The 25483-nt window shown below is 36.3% G+C and overlaps 1 protein-coding gene and 1 non-coding gene across 14 annotated transcripts in view; one reads left to right on the top strand and one right to left on the bottom strand.

The window, feature by feature from the left end:
* Positions 1-25483, top strand: part of LOC138701297 (uncharacterized) — a 582100-nt gene that overhangs the window by 541634 nt on the left and 14983 nt on the right. For 4 of the 13 annotated variants that reach the window (XR_011332497.1, XM_069828035.1, XM_069828034.1 and 1 more), the window contains exon 2: positions 19874-20001. Coding sequence is in view for 3 of the 13 variants with exons in the window: in XM_069828035.1 (XP_069684136.1) it covers positions 19874-20001 (128 nt within the window). In the remaining 10 variants the exon portion in view is untranslated. Of the gene's footprint in view, positions 1-2568; positions 3353-8886; positions 9011-9758; positions 10005-19873; positions 20002-25483 lie in introns of those variants that run through there. The other 9 variants (XR_011332491.1, XR_011332489.1, XR_011332494.1 and 6 more) reach the window with 8 other exon arrangements.
* TRNAN-AUU (transfer RNA asparagine (anticodon AUU)) lies at positions 8145-8217 on the bottom strand. The gene has a single exon. It is a non-coding gene; the product is annotated as a tRNA-Asn (tRNA).

Here is a 25483-nt window from a genome sequence, read left to right as displayed (position 1 = left end):
TCATGAAATCATGTTTTTTTTTTCTTAGTTTCACAATAACCTATGCTCTGCTCAGCTGCAATTTTGATATTATCTTGGATATTCTCCCATATGCTATTAACATCTAACTCTTCCTCAACTTCGTAGGAAGTTGCTTAAGCAGCAAATCTATTTGAAATTTCGACGTGATAACGTTGCTTAGTTTGCTCGTACTTTAATTTCAGAATATTGAATCTACTAATATTAGCTTGTTGCTCTACTCGCTTGGCTACTGATAGTCTTTCTCTTAATTCTCCAATTACCAAATAATGGTCAGAATTAGTCTGCCCCTACCCCCCTCCTGAAAGTTCGAATGTCTACTATACTAGTATGTCTTCGTTTATCTATCAAGATGTATACATCTTGATTATGCATCTTGATTACACAACTTTTAACACTGTATCACTTCGGGATCTGTATTATATGATTTTCTTGTGTTAAATTCTATCGTACCTGGTTTACATGTTTCGACCTATTATGAGTCATCCTCAGAACTGGTCGTTGTTGGTCTTGGCGCCTCTTGTTTTGTTTCATGTGAGGGTGTTTGTGTGGTGTAATGTGGAGTCAAAGAGTGTGTGTGTTCTGAAATTGAGTTGTGTGTTGATTATTTCATTGGGGTGTGTGTTTGTGTGTCTGTATATTTCATATATTTGGTATCTGTCGGATACAGGGGGGAGAGCCATTAATCCTTACCACTGAAGGCTTTAAGGAACCAACCTGGACAAATACCCAATGTCCCATCCCTACCTTCCCGTGGTGCAGCTGTTAGTAAGCATAATTTTACAAGCTGAACTAAAGGGAGGGGCTACTCATCAATTAGCACTGGTCAGCTTGATGAGTTAATGACTGAATTTGATATAATTTTCCTCTATTCAATACCTAATTCCCTCTTTACCCTTTCCTATCCAGTCCTCTGACTGAACTCTTACTTTCTTCGACCCTGAAGGCATTAGAGCATTCGAGGCCTATGGGTTCATTTCCCTTTCCTTCCTCCTCTTTCTACTTTGCTGTTCCTAATGCTGACACTAGGCACTAAAATCGTCCTCCAGTGGCTTAAAGAGGGAAAGCTGGTGATCAACAAGATCTCCCAGCTAGGTCCAACAGCAGGTGTGGTCCTCCAGACATTCTGGGGGTTGTGTGTGAATGAAGTAGCCACCAAAACGTTAAAATATGGTGTTCACTTAAATCGGCTACAACTTGCCATTCCCACTCCAATACATACAAATATACATACATACATAGCCACATTGACTTTTATATATAAGATTTCTTAGAAAATAAAGTTCAATAAACTATTCTGTTTTCAGGGAGAGGATCCTTCACACTTTAACAAAATTATTCATGTATCACTGAGCATATTTTACCAAAGACATAAATTTTATAGGCAATTATATTTTCAAAGTTTTAACTCCGGAATATTTATCTTTAGGACTCATACTCATGTATGTTGTGGCTTTCATGTAACAGAGGAAATAAGTAAATCAGACACACCAAAAGAAATACAAAAACTTCTAGCACTGGAAACGATCAATACTAGATACCCTACAGAAGAATGGCTACACATATATACTGATGGATCAACCACAGAAAACCTTGCTGGAGCTGGAGTTACATGTACACATTTTTCCTTTTATCATTCTGTTGGCAGAGACACAACAAATTATGATGGTGAAATAGAGGCTATACACATTGCTCTCCGACAATTATTAAATCTTCCCTTAAATAAATATAACAAGACAGTAATTCTTTCAGATTCTAAAGCTGCAATTCAGGGAATATGTTCAAATGCTACAAAGAAGTCAACAAAAATAAGAGAATGCTACAAAATGCTAACACAACTACAAAAAGTTAATAAGATTGTCCGTCTCCAATGGATTCCAGCACACTGTGGAGTCATGGGGAATGAAACCGCAGACACACTTGCCAAGAAAGGCACAACAATAAAACAAAAATCTAAATTTAATTTCTCATATTCCTCAATAAAACGCTTGATCACTACAAAATTGTCTCATTCATACCTACAAGAAATAGAATCAAATGCTAAAGACAAAAAATGGATTACACTACTTTCCAACCCAGATGTAATCCCCCAGAGACCAAGGAAAACAGCAGTTGCAGCCTTCAGACTATTGACAAATCATGACTGTCTAGCAAGTCATCTCTACAGAATAGGTATCTCAGCTTCACCCATATGTGTCCTGTGTAACAATCCAGCAGAAATGAATGAAGACCACTTGAAGACCTGTGAAGCATTAAGATCAGAAGAAACTACAGTTCAAAAGTATTGGAAAGCACAACTGCTAATGGCTTCATTGCCAAATGCAAGGCACTAGACAACAACAACATATTTTCAAAGTTGCTGTCTAAAGTGTCCCGTACGGAACCTGGAATAGCTGAAGGGGAATACAATGAGAACAAGATCAATGCAACGAGAATAAGGAGAATATAAGGAGAACAATTGGAACACAAGGAAAATCATGAGAATGAAAGGAGAACAAGGTGAATATAAGCAGAACGAACAAGGAGAATATAAGGAGGATGAGGTAAATACAAGAAGAATGCAGGGAGAAAACGGAATAAAAGGAGAGCAACCTGGATACAAGGACAACATGGGGACTACAAGGAGAACATGGGAATTTAAGGAGAGGAAGAGGAATACGAAGTTAACAAGGGAATTACGGGAAGAACAGGAGAAAAATTAGGAGAATACGAGGATATGCGGAGAACAGAGGGGACACGAGAACACGTGTGATACAAGGAGAGTAGTGGGGATGCAAAGGAGAATAAGTGGAATACAAAAAGAACAAGGCAATACGGGGAGAACGGGGAAAATACGAGGAGAATACGGGGGATATGCGAAGAACAGGGGGGACACGAGAACACGTGAGATAGAAGGAGAATAAGGGGAATGCAAGGAGAATGCAGAAAGAAAAACGTACAGTATAATGTCGCGAGAAGTCATTGTTTAACATAAAGAATAATGTTATGAGCAGTGGCGTCTGATTGAGGCAAGTGAGGCCAGGCCTCAGTCACTTGACTTAACTGAAATCAAATTTTGTGTTTTTGTATAATATATCATTTATTTGAATGAAGCATATATCGCATTAGAAGTATTTGAATACTTTGTGATGTATATAGACCTGTCTTGCAGTAAAATTTGTTCCTGAAGCCAGGATCGCTCGTGCCGGGTCTGGCTTCTGGCTGGCTTCGTATGTTTTCTCGGGCTTTCAGGTTGCACTTGAAACGTCGTAGTTGAGGCACAATTCGTCTGGGATCGTGGCCTGGTCAGCTTTCACTCCTCCCATCCATGGACCATTCTCAAGGTTGGAATAGGGTGGGTATAGCAGTGGTGACTTGTCTTCCTAAATAGACAATAAAAAACATAAAAATTCCCACTGTTTAACAGGCAAGTACTATTGTACTTCGAGGAGCCAAGATGGCAGACAGAAACTTGCTAATAAGTGAACATAAAGTGATATTACGTGTGTGTATAAGCAGCACATGTTAAACAGTGATGTTTATGGACGTTGTAAAAATAGTGTTGTTGAATGTATGTCACAGTTTATGACTTAAGCGAGGGTGTTGTGTTATTGTACTTCGTAATACAGTAGAGAATGTGGCCTAATGTTGTTATGTGTTTCGGGAAAATATAAAGAGAAACAGATGCGAGAAATAATGATGATGTAGTTAATTCATTGTTAGAGTGACCTTTTTCGAGAAGAAATGATATTGAAAGAAAGGAAGTTTTAAATAAAGATATAGTCTACGGAGATATCTACGTCCTACAAGGTAATGTAATTCCGAAGTTAGCTTCGGTTTGCATTCAGACTATTTTCCACGGTTTATCATCACCTTTTCTTTCCATCACAACATACACACATGCATGCATGCATACATACATACATACATACATGGACCTCTGGAAGTGATTCACTGGCCACACCCAGCTGAAGAACCACTCATAAGAGCGCCTATGGAGGATACAGCAAACAAAACAGATATATACACGGATGGAAGTAAAATCGGAGGAAAAGTTGGAGCTCCTGTGGTCATAATCCAGAACGACATGATCATCCACCGATCCAAATACAAACTGCATGAAAAATGTTCTAACAATCAGGCAGAACAAATAGCAATCTTGAAGGCACTACAACATATTGAGAATGTAGAAATAACATAAGAAACAGAGAATATTGCAGTAGTTAACACAGACAGCAAAGTGACACTAGACACTTTACAGAACAAAAATAAACATAATCCAATAATTGAAAATATAAAGAAAGAACTGAAAAAATTGGAGAGACAGCAATGGACAGTGCTTTTTAGGTGGGTGAAGGCCCATGTCGGAATATTAGGGAATGAGATAGCTGACCGTCTTGCCAAACAAGCCGCCATAGAAGATGAAGGGGAAATAGTTTATAACAAAATACCGAGAGATACCATATTAACAGAAGAGAGAGAAAAGACCTTAAGAAAATGGCAAGAGCAGTGGGCTATCTCAACTAAAGGCGCAATAACGAAATCATTCTTCCCATCAATTGAAGACAGATTGAAGATAAATTTACCTGTCGGGGCAGAATTTACTTCTATTGTGACAGGTCATGGCTTCACAAGATCGTACCTTCACAGATTCAAGATTCCAACTCCAACGTGCCCTTGCAGACTAAAAAAAGAACAGACAGTCAACCATATAATATTAAGATGTGCCACACTGATAAAAGAAAGAAGAATTCTACGAGATAATATAATACGCACAGGTCAAACCTGGCCTCCACCTTTTGATCAGTTCACAACAACATACCTTAAAAGCTTCAGAAAATTTATAAAATCCATAAAATTTGGCAAAATGTAACAGTAATTGAAATTAGAAATAATATTAACAATGATGGTAACCTAAAATAGAAGAAGTACAATTAGGCAACACTTGTATCTATAAGAATTTCAAGATCTCAATCAAAATTGTAAATATCTTGTTCTCATGTCATAAATTATGTAACTAATTATCGTAATATTTTATGTAAAGCATGTAGTATTACTCCAATGTAATGGAGCATGCTGATATACAAAAATACATACATACATACATACATACATACATACATACATACATACATACATACATACAAAGACAAAGAATTGTACGCACATCAAAAATCAATTCAGTAAGGACTGCGTCTATGTACCTCCACTGCCACAAACACTGGTACAGCTGAGGGAGCGCATCAGTAATGTAGCACGCATAGAACATTTGTAGAGTGTGGGAATAAATGTGTTGCGTGTACGGTTCTGTTGACGTATCACTTCTGGTTGTACGGGTATTAGTTTGGAAAATATAGCAGTTTGATTCTTTTGTAGTAGCCCTGTATTTTATGAGGAAAATATTTATTTTAGGTACACATTTCCGCGGCTCGCCTAAATATGTAATTAGGTGATAAAATATGTGTACCTTACCCTATAATTAATATGTACCACCTGGATATTTCAATCGCACATTTTACAAAGGAACTAAGTCAAAATTTGCATTTTTTGTGATGAAATGATTAATACTGTACTTCCATGAAATATTGATTTGCAAAGAAAGGAACTTACTGTCTGCGCGCCAGCTCTTAAACTGTGGCAGGAATGCAGCGTGGAAGCGATAAGCGGGTGATGACGTAAGACTGTATTATACTAGACTAAATATATATAACGCGGTAGGAATGCGGCGCGGCGTGAAACCGATAAGCGAGAGAGTTAATGTTTGTACTACGGAGGGAACATTCATACACACTCCTTAGCTGGCCTGGCTGAGTCATATGCCCCCTTTCCCCACTTCCTCATACCTCACGGTTTAAGAGCTGGCACGCACACAGTAGTCAAACCTTCCCCTGTATCTCTAACATCAAGTTAATATTCATAGTACTGGACTGGTACACTCGTATTTAACCTATTCATGGAAATAAGTTTCTTTGCTCTCCTAGAATGTAGCAAATTTTGACTTACTTTCTTTCTAAAAAAGTGATATCCTTTGTAATATTAATACATTTCTCGCTTTCATTTGACCATGAATTACTGCAACGCAAATCAGATAACGGTCCTATGCGTGGTATGAGAGATTTCGAAGTTTCATTACTGTTAGAATTAGTTGATAAGCACAGGAACGCCATTTCGTAGTGCTTTAGCAAGACTTCTAGTTTCTGTGGCATTCAAACAATTTTATTATAAAATACGATAATTTGGTCCAGGGAGCATCCGTTTTGGTGCAAAGATAATTCGTTTGGCTTGTTTCTTAAATGAAATTACGAAATGGCGTTCGTGTGCTTAACACTTAATAATCTTAATTATTCTGTTCGGTGGGATGAATATGTTCCTTTAAAGGCTACAATTTTTTTATAATTTAACTGGTTTTACGACGGAACGCTGTAGCCTCATTTCTGCTTCTGCATTTAGCCTATTTCAGTAATTTGTTTTCTTAGATAAATACACAGAGAATCCAGATATGAAACTGATTAATATTATATTTCTTTCTTTAATAGTATTAATAATATTAATAAAATGAAATATAATAATTATTAATATTTATTTTGTAATTTTACGATTATATCATAAGTGTTATTATTGATTATGTTTCATGTCTTTACTGATCGTATTTTCGTGACAGTATACACTTTGCTGTAGGCCTGTTCTCCAAATTTAAAATAGTACCGTATTTAAATATAATTTATTATTCACCGAATTCCACACTTTCAGAAGCACTGCATTATACGATTTATTTTGTTCGTATTTGTTGATAAGGAAGGATGGTCATAAAACAATGTAATGTATTAAATCCATAAAATCTCATTGTCCTCAGTAATTTTTAAATTTCGTCACGATTTCGGTAGTGTTTTAAATGTGCCTGTCCAATCGAGGCTTAATTATCAGTCTCCAATATACACATATTTTATTTCTAGAATCGTCATTCACGCTACAAAACGTAAATGCTTTTATTCCCTACTTATTGTTGCAGTTTTCAAACAGGAATTGTAATATAACTTAGAAAACTTACCTCAGTGGGAAGAAGTTCATCCTGGTTGTCCCATGGGAATCGAACAGAGCTCCTTAATTCACTTACTCTTCATAAAACGGCACCTTTGCTTACTTTCATTGAAATCAAAACTCATAATGGCTGTCCAATATGTTATTTACATTGTTGAAGACGGTATTGTTAACGTTGAGATGAACGCGAATTACATAGAGAATGAAAATATGGAACTGACGTCAGTGAGTAGAAGCTGGAGACAAGAAAATGGATAGTACTTAGGTGGAGAACTTTCGAACTGATTTTAAATTTAGTCAACCGGCCGCAAGGGAATTTAAATATTGTCGTTTTCATATTTTATATTTAAAACGTATTTTTAAGTTTTCTAAATAAATTTATATAACTTATATTATTTTATGATGCAGTTATGTATTGCATTCATGTTACTTGATATTATTTTATGAATATAGAAATCACAAATCTTTACCTTTTGCGAGAATATTATTTTCAAAACTTATTGGCTTAGAGATCTTCCTCTTCTTTTATTAATTTTGTAGCTCAAACTTCATTCTATACTATGTTGGCTGCATTTTCACAATAGTTAGAAGATGAATCTTAATGTTGCTGGCTGTGCAGCTTAGAAATCATAGTTCTTCCTACGTGTTCATCTCTGTATTTGGTTTAAAAACAGTTATTTATGGTACTTGTAAGGTAAGTGTATCTTTATTGCGCGAGTGGAAAGATTTAAGCACGAGGCAATGAAGATCACGCTCACAAGTACCATGCGTAATTTTATTCATGACCATAACAAAAAATTTTGTTTTATGAAAGAAAATATGTTGAAAATAAGTCCTCATATAATCAGACATCATGACATGGATTTTAGAATCGATACGTGTACTAGATATTCATGATGTAGGAGGCCATGAATAGTGAAGAATGGTATCTAAGGCGTTGGATAAATAACAAATTATAATTTTATTATATAATTTTAATATTTTTTTCATTTTAAACGTGTATTTTCATCTTTTTGAAGCTTCAGGGGTTATTTAGAAGCGTTCACGGGACTAATGTAATGTAATAACTCCCTGTAAAGTTAATTTGAATAATTTCGAGGGAAAAATTGTTCCGGGGCCGGGTATCGAACCCGGGACCTTTGGTTAAATGTACCAACGCTCTCCCAACTGAGCTACCCGGGAACTCTACCCGACACCGATCCAATTTTTCCCTCTATATCCACAGACCTCAAAGTGGGCTGACAACTGTCAAGCAACCAACATTGAGTGCACACTAACTCTGTGTGACTTAAATTTTTCCCACGAAATTATTCAAATTAACTTTACAGGGAGTTATTCCTGAAAGCTTGATTTGCATAATACACGTCACTGTACATAACAGAAAACCACAATTTAAGTCACACTGAGTGTGCACTCAATGTTGGTTGCTTGATGGTTGTCAGCTCACTTTGACGTCTGTGGATATAGAGGGAAAAATTGGATCGGTGTCGAGTAGAGTTCCCAGGTAGCTCAGTTGGGAGAGCGTTGGTACGTTTAACCATAGGTCCCGGGTTCGATACCCGGCCTCGGAACAATTTTTCCCTCGAAATTATTCGATCTTCATTTGTCTCTATATTGGTTACTAAAAAACCAGTGTTGCCAATTCAGCGGTTTTTCCCCTAGATCTAACATTTTTCGGCGCTAGTTTAGCAGGTAAATTTTATGAAATTTGTATTGCAAATATTTGGATATAGCGGGTATTTTTAGCGCTCACAGCAGCAAAATAATATAATTTTACGTTGACAATATACCAATTTAGCGGTTTCTGCACGACTTCACAGCGGATTTTTAAGAATCGTGTTGGCAACACTGCTAGAAACTTCAGAACCTTGTTACGAAGGTTTATCATGGATAAAATTTACAGATCTGATTCTCTGTTGTGTAAAACTGAAGAAGGTTTGTTGACATTATTTTCATTAAAAATGAAATATTACAGGTAATTGTGTATATTTGTCACTAATGATACACATTGATTATTGATGATATGAAAATGAAACCTTTTGAGGTTATGTAAATAAACTATGTACCCGGTACTCGTTACATAGGTCGTTGTTATGTTTACACAGTGGCTCCCTTCTGAAAAGAATTTGAATAGTTTGTTACTAGATGTGATTCTAGTCAGTTTGTAATATATTTTTGGTCCAGGGAAAATATACATCTTTTATGATTATACAACAATCGCTGACTTCACAGCTTATGTGACGAGTACCGGGTGCTAGGAAACTTCCAAACGTAGAGAATAACTTACATTAATTCTCCATTTCTTTAATTTTCCGAGTATCGGCTATGCTACTAAAAGCTACAAATCTTACGATTGTTATTGAAAATGAAATACTTTTATAGTTATAAATCAAGTGATATGAGCCTTTTTCAGATATTAATGGCGGTGCGATGTAGATATTTATGTGTGATTCGCTAATTATCCTAGGTAGAGGCATTATTAATCGAGTCATGCTTCCTATTCTGCGTCTTTAAACTATATCAAATTTATAGTCCTTTGGTTTAATCGATCACATTCGTGAACGCTACGAAGTATATCATTTTACTGTACGAAAAATAGCAGGCAATTTCATTTCTTTCTGACATGAGTTAGTTTATTTCCCACAACAAGCAACGAATAAAACGCTGAAACAATGATTTTCATCTTACGATGTTTGTTGAATAATTTTATTTATAATTTACAGATTATACGATTCTACAACTCCGCTACAGCATTTCCAGCATCTCAACAATGGATTCCTCACAACAGCCTCTACTGTTGAAAATACGTGAGAAAATATTACTCTACTAAAGCGAGTGGAGACGCCGGCGTAATGTGAACTATCGCGATGATGCTATACGAACGCAGAAGTACAAGTGACGTTCTGGGCTGCAGGATTCCACTGGCCTCGGTCGAATAATACATACATAACTTCCATCTCTGATATTCAGTAAGTATTCATTACGAGCTTATGGCAATAAATACGTCATTCACTGAATATTATTATGCTAGCGTTTTAACGTGGCCAAAATCATGTCTAGCTTTTACTGGTATCTAATACACTTCAAAATGTCATATTGTTGTCAACAGGTTTATAAAAATATTCCATAAACTAATCGAACTCCACCGGAACTATGCAAATGGTCACAATGAAAACAGCAGCTCTTATGCAATACCTGAATTCAGCTGCTGAAGAAGCAGGTAGTTGCCAATGTCTCCCGGTCATGGAGTGGAACAGTTGCGCATACTTGACCCACGATTGTGCATACACATTTTATTCCTACCTATTGCCTTGCGCATATCTGCCTAACAGGCAACTGTTGTTTCCCTCTCGTTCTTCCTGCACAGTTGCAAAAGTGGAAACACAGCGTAAGAGCTTTCTTTTGTAATTAAAACATTTCATCACACTATGAATTACTGTCGCATAACGGGATACGTAACAAATTAAACTCTGTAACTGTGCGTAGTATACTTGAAGTAAACATTTCATTAAGAAATTAATTTAAATCAATATTTTCTTTCTTCATATTACCTATCAACTTTCTTTGCCAATACAAAAAATATTATACAGAGACATTATAACATGAACCGAGAAAATGGTGGGTTACTGACAGTCTGCAATGCACGGGCTGTTAGTGGTGTGGGTAGATCCTCAGTCACCATATGGCATTCACTGTAGTCACAAGTCGAGTTACAAAAGTCTTCATCCCTAAAGTGTAGTGATTATTATGTATTTTAATGCCCACCAAGAAAACTAGATGTAAACTCCGTACAAAGTTTCCAAACACACCTGTTCCTTCTGTCCAAATCATTTCAAAACTCACTGAAAGAAACAGCCTCAGTGAACAATCCAAAATCAAACAGAAAACGTAGTATTTTTAGACTTGTGAAAGATTAGAACTTCAGAGTGTTGTTGATCAGAAGATGTCAGAGGTGTGCGTGCGTGCGTGGAGGGGTGTCCATTTCCAACAATGACTGTGAGCATGAGAAGTCCAAGTCATTGAACACATATTGTTAGTCCTGTTATGTATTATACACAGTTTAGTATATACAGTTGCAAAGCTTGGGATGATTTTTTTCATTTCTCGTGATAGTTGCTAGCTGCTTGGAGCGCTGTGAGTACTAGGAACAATAGACTGTGTCACTGCCATGTGACTCGCTTAATCTGATCACGGAGGATGGCGTTTCAACCATATAAATTAGTTGCAATGCATAAAGAGTAACATATATTTCTATAAAATGTAGTGTAAGTGCATTAATAAATTTAAAACAATGATTATGAGACACTTTAGACATACAGTGAAACCTGCCTTTGCAGTCACTTCATTTAAACGGTCACCTGGCCAAAAGGCCAATTTTCTCTGGAACCAATTGGATTTTCCATAAGATCAATACAAATTATCTCTTTATTTAGCGGCCACCTCATGCGCCGGCCAGCGGCCGGGGTCTATTTCGATTGGAACCTGACTATAACAGTCACTGTCCAACAAAAAATCTTTTCACGAATACTGTCTGACCTATTTTTTCGATGGTTAAGGACCGGAAGCAATGTCACGAGGACAATAGCTAAGTGTACAACAGTACATCCTCCATATCTTGGGGTTAGTTGGTTACTGTTTTATGACTCTTTTGTCACTTTCCACTCCGACCCTCCACAGCAATAGATTCTTACTCGTTTTTAAAGGATTGAAACACGGACTTTTTCTATCGAAAATGTCACAGAATGTTTTAGATCAGTAGTTAACCATTCGAATTTTTTTTTTCTCCTCTATCTACCTTTCTCTATTTGGACCAGCTTTTACGAATTTTTCTTCTTTTCATTCAGTTGATTCAGAGGAACTGTGCAGTTAGTCCGAGAGAGAAATCACGTCTAACAATAAGTCTAGAGTGGTGTTAAGTTTAGAGGTGAGACGAAAAATGATTGAAGAAAGTGAGAAGGGAACATCTGCGAGAAAAATTGCAGAAATATTAAAATGTGGAAGGACACAAATAAACGGTATAATTAAGAATAAAAATGAAATATTAAAATAATGGGAGAAAAATATGCGTGGCGGCCGAAAAAGGAAGAGAGAATCTGTGTTTAGTAATGTGAATGATTTCGTTTACGAATAGTTCAAGTGTGCGAGGGCGAAGAAATTGTCAGTAAACGGACCTATGATTCAAGAGAAAGCTCTTGAAATTGCCAAAGAACTCAATGTAAGCTTTAGAAAACGGCATAACATTGCATTTCGTTCTGTGTCTGGTGAAGGAGGTGACATTGCAACCAATGTTATTGAAGAATGTAAAAAATAGACTGCCTTCAATTCCTGCGGAATATGAACTGAGAGACATTTACAATGTTGACGAAACGATATCACATTTCCAGCCCCTTGATCAAGGTATTATCCGGTCATTTAAACTGAGGTACCGCAAGCGATATTTGAAAAGGCTAGTTGAAAGAATGGAAGAGGCTGGCATTAATATGCACGATTATTGTACACGCACAGTACTAAAAAGTCAATGGAATTCAGTATTTTCATGCTGATTCAAAAAAACCCGCAACCTTAACCAAGCGGCCACCTGATAAAACGGCCACTTTACAAGGTTACTTCAGAAGGCCGCTTTAGACAGATTTTACTGTAATTCACTTGCAAGTGAAGGTGTAATATTATTTTTGGTGTGAAAATTACGTTGTTCGTATGTGTAATACCTGACTTTATTTGGATTAAATATTGCGAAATTCTTGTACATTCATTTATGCACGATTCAATAATTTTCAGCTGCACCGCATGGATATTTTGATATGTTGAAATTATATGTTATGTTTGCTGTACCAATACTTCAATATTCGCATTTATACATTACAATTAAGCATAAAGAGATAACTTGTAAATGCAATTTGTCTCTATTTCGGTTGTATTTATTCGTTTCTTACGGTACTCCAATCTGAAGCCTGATTAATGTACTCTGTTAGTAGGCTAAACTAAACTAAACTAGCACAGAGGTAGTTCCTTTGTACTCATATTCCTTGCGTATACGGATCTGTGACAGGTTAGGTTCGGTTAGTTTTGGCTTTTATTATGTTTTGCTTATACGATCACCTGCACCTCCACAAAAAATCTTATAAATTCAACGATTTTCACTTCAGAAATCGCAGGAACTACCTCAGTGCTAGTTCCACCGCTTTATGAGTGCTGCCTTATTGGGCTTCGGACACTTGACTATACTGAAATACGGTAACCTCACAGCACTATTACTAGAGCAACTAGATTTACAAAAGTCTCCAATGCCCTGCCATTACATATGTAGGCCTATGTTATGTTATATGGAAATTATAGGTTATTATTTATATTCCTATATTCGCAATTATACATTATAATTAAGCATAATGTCATGTATGATATGCCACACATTCAATTTGTCTGTATTTTAATACTACAATCGAGTACGTACTGAATTATTGTATTTATCTACTTCCTAAGAGATGAAGTAACAATCGTACGTACACTAATTTCATAGGAGTGGTATGGTAAATTTTCTATCTACAATTAAGGAAGGTAGATGTGCTTAATTAAAATCACAATATAAATTCTTTTTTATTAAACCTCAAAATAGCTTCCATTCTAAACTTAAAATGTTGATTTGAATAGATTACGTTAACATGTAAAATTCTCTTCACATTAAAATAACACAGTTTTGTAATTATTTCTGCAACAGATTATGCAATAAGAAGTAAACTGAACTTATGGACACATTACACTAAATAAAACTTAGCAATGATACGCAATAAAGTTATAATATTTCACTGAGCTCCATACACTGAAATAGAAAACCCGAACATACATTATCGTCTGCTCAGGAAAGAGTCTGTGCTGAGGTGATAGTAGCGATCGTGGTGGTCAGCAACTATCTATGTATGCATATTTATTAAGTATTGAGCTTCGCAACTGTATATACTAAACTGTGGTGTTATAGAAGTGCCGCTGAAATGGTTAGGCAGACTGACATGAGTTACCCAATATTTTCTCGCATCACATCATAATATCTCCGTAGAATGCATATATTGCATTTTGATTACTTTTAGTTCATTGCAATATTGTTGCTAGTCATGCACATAAATGTCCGTGCAATGTAACGAGCACCATATGCCTGTGTTTTGTTTTCTCTCATAATACTCACTTCATCAACAGCTTTTATGGCACTATAGCCGAACATGTTTCAATTTGTAAACACGAGTCCATTCCTAAAATGACACCTTATTCTATCTAATTTCATGTCATTTACACAACAGTGAACTTTCCATACCACTCAACAAATTTCCTCCACTATGGCTGCTGCACCCTTACTTGTAATGTATAACCTGACACTTTGTAACAAAGAAAATAAATCAACTATGTTTTCCAAGAAAGTATCTACAATTTAAAATGTGTCCCAAAACTGACTGTCATGTGTTCCATCACTCGTCACTTGTAAACATAAATCCTAAGCTTGATGTTGTCTGGTAATGATTTTCTTCCCAAATAAATATATCCTTCGGAATATGTATGATAAGACTTTCTTGTGTCAAATTCTAACGTACCTTGTTTACATGTTTCGACCTATTTATGGGTCATCCTCAGAACTGGTCGTTTTTTGGTCTTGGCGCCTTTTGTTTTGTTTCTTGTGAGGATTACAACCACACAAGCATATACAAACTCAAATGTAACACCTGCAACAACTTCTACAGAGGACAGACAGGCAGATCATTTCAAACACGTTACAAAGAACACATCACAAATGCTAACCACACCCACAGAGACATCAACACAGACATGGAAATACTACACATCCAACCAAAAAGCCAGAAACTAAACACACTAGAACAATATGAAATATACAGACACACGAAAACACACCCCAACGAAATTCTCAACACACAACTCAATTTCAGAACACACACACTCTTTGACTCTACATTATACCACACGAACACACCCTCACAGGAAACAAAACAAGAGGTGCCAAGACGACAACGACCAATTCTGAGGATGACCCATAAATAGGTAGAAATATGTAAACAAGGTACGTTAGAATTTAACACAAGAAAGTCTTATCATACATATTCCGAAGTGATAGTGTTAAAAGTTGTGTAATCAAGATGTAAAATATATCCTGTTCCTACATTTACTTAATAAACTTATAACACCACTCATGTAATGTTATAGTCACTATACTGAAGGTTATTCATTACACATTGCATCTCCATGATCTATTCCTTCAACACCTTCTCTTTACAAAATATTAGGCCTAATGACGTCAAACATTTTATACTATGAGCCTGCTATTAACACTTGTAACACATTGGATACTGAAAAATCACTGACAATGAAATTAGCTTTTATACAGTTTACAGTATGTCTTATTGTTAAGAATTATTTCTCCTCTATTCCTTTAGACACACACACACACACACTGCCTTCTGATTGAGCTGTGTGCCTCTGACAAAATGGAACTGTGAAGGAAAATATCAGTCTCTAAGAATGACTGAACTGATAGTAAACTCAAGACAAGTGTTGTAAATAGAAATGAGACCTATGTCAATAATAGATTCTAGAAAGAAGGAATTACTATTAAACTCGTAAAATAAGAGTTTATAATAGAAATAGGATGAAGTATAGTAAATATTGCCATGGCGTCGCAGTCTAAGGCATTCCGCCTAGGACCTGCATTACGGAATGCATGCTGGTTCGAGTCCTCATGGGGAAAGAAATTTTCTCATGAAATTTCGGCCAGTAGTGTATGGGACTGGTGCCCACCCAGCATCGTGATGCACTTGGGGAGTTACGATAGGTAGCAAAATCCAGTTGCAAATACCAGCTATAACGGCTGGGGGGATCATCATGCTAACCACACGATACCTCCATTCTGGTTGGATGATCGTCCACCTCTACTTCGTCATGTGGGCGTGAGGCCAGCAGCTGGCTGGTCAGTCTAGGCCCTTCACGGGCTGTAGCACCACGGATTATTATAGTAAATATTAGATCAAGGGAAAGTTAATTATAAGTAGGTCATAGCAAAACAACAAAGGTATCAGCAATAGGAATATACAGTAGTGTTTCAATAAGAAACATAGTAAAGGTAAAGGTATCCCCTTCACACTCCATGAAGGCACTTGGGGACTTGGGGGGCATGGAAGTAGAGCCCCATGCTTTCCGTGACCTCGGCACTAGAATGAGGTGGTGTGGTCGGCACCACGCTCTGACTGCCTTTTACTCCCGGGAAGGACCCAGTACTCAATTTTATAGGAGGCTGAGTGAACCTCGGGGCCGTACACATTATAATTTAGAAATGAGTGCATCATTAGTATGAAGTCATAAAGCAAATCTGTATTAATAATAGAACTATAGTGCTAGATATAAGAAACTTGGTAAAATTACAACGGAGAAATGAGTACTTTAAACACAGGGATATAGTAGAACATAGCACAGTGTACATATTAGAACGAAGGAACAGAACATGACAAAGCACATTGAACCTAAAGCCTGTTGACCATAAGTAAGAAAATTCTCTATAAATCGAAAAATAATACGTAAATTAAGAGACAAATTCTAAGTATAATAAGAATATAATGCATGTAATATTACTTTGTAATGGGGCATGCTGTATGAGAAATTGGAAAAAAAAAAAACACACACACGTATTTACAGTGCAATTAAAGAGTTTAATACATTTCATGCAATAAACTTGTATTTAAATAATTGATTAAATGGCGATCTTACTCGTGTTAATTATGTAAGCATGTGTGGCTTACAGCTGTTTCGGTGTTACTTGACACCATCCTCAGAGCCTACTGGATCACGGCACTATCTCAACTTCACTGCCTGTTGTGTGGATGAGTTCGTGTGATGAAGAGTTGTGTCAAATAGTGTGTGTGTGTGTGTTCTGAAATTGATCTGTGTGTTGAGAATTTGATCAGGGTATGTTTTAGTGTGTCTGTATACTTCATATTGTTCTAGTGTGTTGAGTTTTTGGTTTTTGGTTGTATGTGTAGGATTTCCATGTCTGTATTTATGTTATTGCATGTGTGGTTAGCATTAGTTATGTGTTCGGCATATGTAGATTTATTGTGTCCTCTGGTTATTGCTTTAATGTGTTCTTTGTATCGAGTTTGGAATGATCTGCCTGTCTGTCCAATGTAGAAACTGTCGCAACTATTGCATGTGAGTTTGTATATGCCTGTGTGGTTGTATTTATTTGTTTGTGTTGTTTGTGTGTTGAGATGTCTTTTTAGTGTGTTTTCTGTTCTGTATGCTATGTTGTAGTTCTGTTTTCTGAATGAGGATGCGATCGTATGTGTGTTTTTGTTTTCGTATGTTAGTGTGATGTATTTCTTGTGTTTGTGTTGTGTGTTTTTGTGTTTGTTGAGTTTTTGTTTTGTCTTCCTTATGGTAATAATTTTCTTGTGCTATGTATTTGATTGTGTTCACTTCTTCATTGTAGTGTTGTTGGCTCATGGGTATGTTGAGTAATCTGTGTACCATTGTCCTGAATTCAGCATGTGTGTGGTGGTGGTGGTTGGTTTTCTGTATATTTTGAAGGTGTGTTTGTTGTCAACTTTTGTTATTTGAGATAGCGCCGAAATCCAGTAGGCTCTGAGGATTGTGTCAAGTAGCACCGAAACAGCTGTAAGCCACACATGGTTACATGATTAACACGAGTAAGATCGCCATTTAATCAATTATTTATATTCAAGTGTTAAAAGTAGTGTACGAAAGATTTAACATGGATTATCAAAACTTGTATTATTTAATTAAACCACTCACTCTTTCAACCTTGTCTTCTCCTCACATTGCAACTCTTTACGTGTCTAGCTGTATCATGCCACCAGGACACTGCTGCAAATATGATCACACCAATCTGCGACAGGAAGGAAAGATCACTGCCAGGCAATCCAGCGACATAATACCATCTACCCAAGGAATCAGCCTGCAAACATAAGCTGTTATAGCTCCAATATCTCTGTGTTTCAAATCAACAATGCAACAAAGATATCAAGAAATACATAAACAAGACAAGGCAAATGAAGAATGCCAAAGGAAAAATATTGTAAATTTTATAGTAGACAACAATGTAATTTTATTATCTCAACAATAATTATCACTCTCTACAATTTAATTCCACTCCCGTCAACAATGGGATTTGCTCTCCGCACAGCAACACAGCGTTCGTTATTGCACTCCACAAACGACAATGACAATTTACTTGGACTATTACGAACAACAATGAACTGTTAATCTTAACTAATATTCACAAAGCACTATTTACAACACAGGACTGTCAGTTCTCAGTTCACAGCTCGTTTGTCTTGGCTAGTTCTTCTAGCTCAGTCACTCGCGTTCACAGAATCTCGAACCCCAGACCTTCAGAGACGATCCGCTGCACTTCGAACTCAGGTCCCCCAACTGCGGTCCACTGCACTCGAACTCCGGGCTTCAGACTCCATGGTTACGGACACAACTCAAGTCACGCTCTGGTCTCGAAGCTGGCTTGCTGTCCACTGACTTACTCTCTGACTGACTGACTGGATGACTGTACCAAGTTCGCGTGCGTAATTTATACTCACACCACAGTTTCTGGAAAGTATGAGTTCTCGATATTTCGACGCACGTCCAGATAGCACTCCAGAGAAAGCACTCGAACAATCCGGACCCCTCTCCTCTCCGCCGCGATCGCTCTTTCCCCTTTCTTCTCTCCGCAAGCACCAGATGCGCGCGCAAGCACGAGGCGTCAGCCAAGTGCTTAAATTACACGAGCGCAATAAAGATCATGCTCACAAGTACCATACGTAATTTTATCCATGACCATAACGAAAAATTATGTTTTATAAAAGAAAATATGTTGAAAATAAGACCTCATATGGCATGGATTTTAGAATCGATGCGTGTACTAGGTAGGTCATGATGTAGGAGGCCGTGATTAGTGAAGAATGGTATCTAAGGCGTTGGATAAATAACAAATTATAATTAATTATGTAATTTTAATATATATTTTTTCATTTTAAACGTGTATTTTCATCTTTTTGAAGTTTCAGGGATTATTTAGAAGTGTTCACGGGACTAATGTGATTAAAATAATTTCACATTTTACTTCTGTAAACTTAAGAGGAATATTAAAACGTAATTAATTATCGTGTCTGTTTAGCTCAGTTGGCTAACACGTGTTATTTTAAAATCCTATAAACCCAACTTCGCAGGTTCAAGTCTCCTCGCATCCCAAAAGGTAAATTATTACAAATTAAAAAAAAAGCATATTAGATATGGATGCAATGCACAAATTACGACGTAGTAGATAGAGAAAAGAGAAGGAGATTGAGTGTATGTATATGTAATAAAGTAGAGGTAGTGACATCTAGTAACTAATATATTAACATCTTGAGTAATAGTTGAATGGAAAAGTATACGTGCGTGCCCGGGAACTAGGAAAATAGTAATGAACTGTGAGATAAAGTTCAAACTGTGAGGTAAAGTCTTTATCTCACTAGTGGAATAAAGTAATGTTGAATAAAAGCCTACTTTACACACGCAAAAGTATTTAGTAAAGGCATGTTTTTCGTTATAGTCATGGATAAAAGACAGATATTAAAATAGTTCTTAATATGATAGTTGTAGAAACAAATATTTCTGTACAAATCAGGACAGCAAGGCACATCCAAGACGAATTTGTTATAGAAATGCCTTTTTCATGACACTGCTATTTCCTCTGGCATAACAGCAATACATCTTCGTAACATGAAGTACAGTCACAAAGTCGTAGGCCTGCTACACTATGGTATGTTATTTTGGGCTTTGTCTATCATTGCAGGTGGTGAAGCTGAAGGAGATCGCTGTCATAATCACAGGTTTTGTTGGCATCTCCATCTTCCTGCAGTGGATATCTTGTGGACATTTCCTGGTAGGGAATCTAGTTCACTGGAGAAGAGACAGTGAAAGGTATGTTATTTTTAAGGAGCGGATATTTATGAAATGGCATTATTTTTCTTTTAACTTCTTCTTCTTCTTATCTTCAAGTATTTAAGCTTATCGCCTGTTACGCCTCTATTTGCTGGTCTATCCAGCGTTTCCTTGGATGGCCTAAACTTCTTCTTCCCTTTGGCTTGTATTCCATTATTTGTTTCGGAATACGGTGACAGTCTACTATATACAGTCACGAAGCTTGGGGTGATTTTTTGCATTTCTCACGATAGTTGCTAGCCGCTTGGAGCGCTGTGAGTACTAGGAACAATAGACTGTGTCACTGCCATCGTGATCTAATACAGGCCGTAAGGCAGACCATGTGACTCGCTAACCCAATCACGAAGGGCGGCGTTTCAACCATATAAATTAATTGGAATGCATAAAGAGTAACATATATTTCCCTAAAAAATGTAGTGTAATTGCATTAATAAAATTTAAAACAATGATTAGAAGATACTTCAGACATAATTCCGTGCAAGTTAAGGTGTAATATTATTTTTGGTGTGAAAATTGCGTTGTTCGTATGTGTAATACCTGCCTTTATTTCGATTAAATATTGCGAAATTCTTGTACATTCATTTATGCACGATTCAATAATTTTCAGTTGCACTGCACGAATTTAGATATGTTGAAATTATAGGTTATGTTTACTGTACCAGTTGCCCATTTCTGTCTAATTTTAGTGGTCTCCAATGCCCTGCCACTACATATGTACGTTATGTCACGGAAAGTATAGGTTATGTTTACTATATTTAACTTATATTCCTATATTCGCAATTATACATTATAAATAAACATAATGTTGTTGTTGTTATCTAATGCCGGGCTTTGGCAACGAAGCCATTAGCGTTCTTGCTCTCCAATATTTCTCTGTGGTGGATCCATCAGGTAGAACTTCACAGGTTATGAGATGATCTTCAGTCATTTCTTCTTCTTTGTTGCATAGAGGGCAATTTGGATTTGTGTAGATTCCTATTTTATTCAAGTGTTTGGCCAAATAATCGTGTTCTGTAAGCAGTCTGAATTTTGCTACTGCAGATTTACGTGGGATTTCTGGAATAATTTCTGGTTTTTTTATTAAAATGCTCCATTTTTTTTATCTTTGGCTTTGGTACATAGTGCTTGGTTTTGCTTGATTTTATATTTATTTTTAATTAGTCTTTTGATGGATGTAAAAGGTAGGCTTGTATTTGTATTCTGAATTAAATTGGATCCTTTTTTTGGCAAGAAAGTCAGCAGTTTCATTTCCAGCAATTCCGCAATGTACAGGTATCCATTGCAATTGAATTCTTTTCTGTAGTTTTTGAAGTTGTTGGATCGTTTTGTGACATTCTTTAATTTGGATTGACATCATTTTATATGAATTTATTGCATATAATGCTGCTTTAGAATCAGAGAGAATGACAGCATTTTGAAATTTGTCTATTCTGTATAGTAGGCGTTGGAGTGAGATATGAATAGCCATTATTTCCGTATCAAAATTTGTTGTATGATGTCCTGCTGGTTGATAAAATGAGAATAACGCACACGTAATTCCTGATCCTGAGTTGTTATCGTTAGTAGACCCATCTGTGTAGGTATGTAACCATTCTTCTGGTGGATATCTATTGTTCACAGCTTCTAATGCCAGCGCTTTTAGTACAGGTTTGGAAGTTTCAGATTTTGTAACTGGTTCTTCTAAATCTAGTTGAATGTTAATTGGTTCGAAGGTTAGAGGGTGTTCTCTGCTTAAAATGTTTTCTTTAGATTTAGGGAGATTCAATTCTGTTTTTATTTCCGTGACTTTGGACAGGAAACTTGTTTGTGTTTTCAACTTGGTTGGTTGTAACAGTCTTTTTTCCCATTTTGTTGTTGTTAACCATAGCATTTTTTCATGATGTGTTAGTGCCTGCTCCTCTAGAGTGAGACATATTGGAGGGTTCTGGGTTAGGGCTTGCATTGCCGTGTTTGGGGTTGATTTTGCTGCACCAGTTACTAGTCGCAGGGCTTGATTTTGGCATACTTCTAGTCGATTCAGGTTGAAATTATTTGCTGTAATTAATACCTAGAGAAGTATTGGCTTGATGAATGTTTTGTACGTGATGTTCAAAGTCTGCCGATTACTACCCCACTTGGCTCCAGCTAATCTCTTTAAAATTGGAAGTCTTTGTGTTGATTTGTTTACTACTGCTTCAATATGATTTTTCCAAGATAATTTTGAATCAAAAATTGTCCCTAAATATTTCGTTTCATATGTTTGTCTCAGGTTTGTTTTCTTGAACTGTAGATTTAGTTTTGGGATTTTTTTCTTCAAGCTAAATATTTGAAACGTTGTTTTATCAGTATTTATGGCCATCAAATTGTTGTCAGTCCACTTTTCTAATAGGCTCAGAGCCTTTTCCATTGAAGTTTTGGATTTGACTATTTGTGGGGAAGATGTCCACATGACCATGTCGTCTGCAGAAAGAGCTGTCTTTATTTCTGGGCTTGAAACAGCTGGTGGGAGATCGTTGATGTAGATGTTGAACAAGGTTGTACTCAGTGGGAGGCCCATTTTTATTTGTCGGAATTTGGAAGTACTGTCATTGTATTTTGTAGCACAGAAACGCTGGGAAAGGAAGTGAGTGATCCAGTTTAACATGTTGTTTTGAATGCCTATTTTTGTGAGTTTTTCAAGTAGTTTATACCTCCATACTGAATCGTATGCTTTTTCAAAATCAATGAAAACTGATAGCATATCTTGATTTTTGTTGAAAGATTCTTTGACATCTTGGGAGAGCTGAATTGTATTTTCTTTTGTAGATAGGTGTTGTCTGAATCTTGTTTGTGCTGCTGTTAGTATGTTATTACTTTCTAAGAACCAATTTAACCTTGCTGAAATCATACATTCTGCTGTTTTTGCAATGACACTTGTTAAAGAAATTGGTCTGTAGTTATTTATATCATCACCTGTCTTGCCTTTTTTTAGAATAGGGATAATTATTGCTTTTTTCCACTCTGTAGGTACAGTAGAAGTCCATGATAGGTTAAATAATTTCAGTAGTGCATTTCTTCCCTTTTGTCCAAGATGTTTCAGAAATTCTGCATGTATTTTATCAGGTCCAGGAGATGTTTTATCTTTTAACTCATAGATTGCAGAATCTAGTTCTCTTATGGTGAATTCTTTGCGGAATATATTGTTTGTTTGTTCTTGACACTTCTTAAATTTTTTTAGATCTTTTTTGATCTGCCTTTGCTTCTTTTTAGCTTCAGGAGAAAGTTTATATTCAGAGCTATAATGCTTATTAAAGGCTTCGGCAATAGAGCTGCTGGAAGTGAACGTTTTCCCATTAAATTTGAGTGGTTCTTTCCTCGTTTCTCTCTGACATGTGATTTTATTTATATATCTGTATACTTTTTTTGCATCGTTTCTATAATCAGCTTTTTCGATAAATTCACTGAATGCATTTTTCTTGGCTACATAGATTTCTTTTTTCAACTTTGCTGCCTTTCTTCGCCATTCTTGTGTATCTATTGGGTTGTTGGACAATTCTGCTTTTTTCCTTGCTATGTCCCTTTCTTTTTTTAACTTTGATAGATCTGCATTCCAAAAGGGTTTTTAGTTTTTAATTTGTCCTCTTGGAATCCAATTTTTTGCTGCTTCGAGAATTATGTTTGAGATTGTATTGTTGAGTTTATCTGTACATACTTCGTATTGAATGGAGTATAATTTTTGTTCGGTCTCTTCTGTAAATTTTGCCCAATTAGCTTTTCTAAAATTCCAAGAGTATTTTGGTTTTGGTTTGCTATTATTTTGTTTGTCCTGATGTATTATGGATGCAATAACTGCTCTGTGATCTGATCCTAGGTCTTCAATGTTTCACGTGTAGTCTTATCTTGCAAATCTGATGATACTAACAGGAGATCTGGGTTTGTACACTGACCATTATAATGTAAGTATGTAGGACAATCGTCGTTCCTGCAAATAAGTTCTAAAGTGCTTGAATTTAATAGATCTTCAATAGTTTTGCCACTAGCATTATAGTCTTTGTATCCCCATTTAGGTGAATGACCATTAAAATCGCCAATCAAAATTGTTTTTCGGTGTATATTTATTATTGTTATTAGGTGGATTGTATATTCCATATATGGTGTAATGTGAATTTCCTTTCCAGATTTCAATTTGGATAATTTCTACTTTGTCTTCTTGTTGCATTTCCTTTATAACTTTAAATTTTGATAAAATGTTTATTCTAACACTTTCAAGAATTCCACTAGCTACTTGACGTGATTTGGGGAGAATATATATATATATTGAATCCAGAAATTTGAAAGTATTTCAGTTGATCTCTTGATACATTTGCTTCTTGTATAATAAATACATCTATCCCTTTTTCCTCTATGATTGTTTGTAGTTTGGCTTTTTTGCTCTGTGTAAGTCCTCCTGCCTTCCATTGGAGAATTTTAAGGATGTTCTGTAAATGACGTCCTGCAGATGTCCCCGCCCGGAGATCCGAATGGGGGACTATTTTACCTCCGGAAAACTTATCTGAAGGATTTGCCATTAGGTTAATTAGCATAAGTGTAACCGTTTTTTAAGTGGGCACCAATTTTTTGTTTGTAATGGTGGTTACATCACCCACTCACGTAAACCCCCAGTATGACTGGAGGACCATACCTGTCGTTGGTTAATGGGTCCATCGGACCTGGCCGGGAGGAGTTTTAGAGTCCACCGACCTTTCTCACAAGCACCACTTGTGGAACATTTCTACGCCGTGGCAGGCCAGCGTAAGAGATGAAATAGCATTTCCTCTATTTCTGATGTTGTGGTTATACCGCCAATACTCGGTCCCCAGAGCCTCATCTGTAAAAGCAGGTTGCACCACGAGCAGGTTGAGGTTGGGTTTTGGATAGGAGAGGTTATGGAATGCACTTCACTGTCCCTTGCAACCTATTAAACATAATGTCATGTATGACACCCGTCACATTCAATTTGCCTGTATTTTAATACTACAATTGAGTACTGAATTATTGTATTTATCTACTACCTAAGAGACGAAGTAATGCAATCGTATGTACACTAATTTCATAGGAGTGGTATAGTAAATTTTCTGTCTACAATTAAGGAAGGTAGATGTGCTAAATTAAAATAACAATATAAATTCGTTTTTATTGAACCTCAAAATAGCTTCAATTCTAAACTTAAAATGTTGATGCGAACAGATTATGTTAACGCATAAAATTCTCTTCACATTAAAATAACACAGTTTTGTAATTATTTCTGCAACATATTATGCAACAAGAAGTAAACGGAACTTATGGACACATTACACTAAATAAAACTTAGCAATGATACGCAATAAAGTTATAATATAATATTTCACTGAGCTACATACACTGAAATAGAATACCCGAACATACATTACGGCCTGGTCTAGATCGAAAAGGCATTGACTGTGCCGTATTTCGCTTTGTTGTGAAAAGTTGTGTAAACTGTAAA

This window comes from Periplaneta americana, chromosome 6 (genome assembly GCF_040183065.1).
Source record: "Periplaneta americana isolate PAMFEO1 chromosome 6, P.americana_PAMFEO1_priV1, whole genome shotgun sequence".
NCBI classification, from domain to species: Eukaryota; Metazoa; Arthropoda; class Insecta; order Blattodea; family Blattidae; genus Periplaneta; species Periplaneta americana.
The sequence above is the reverse complement of the archived record's forward strand: the minus strand, read 5'-3'. Positions and strand labels throughout refer to the sequence as shown.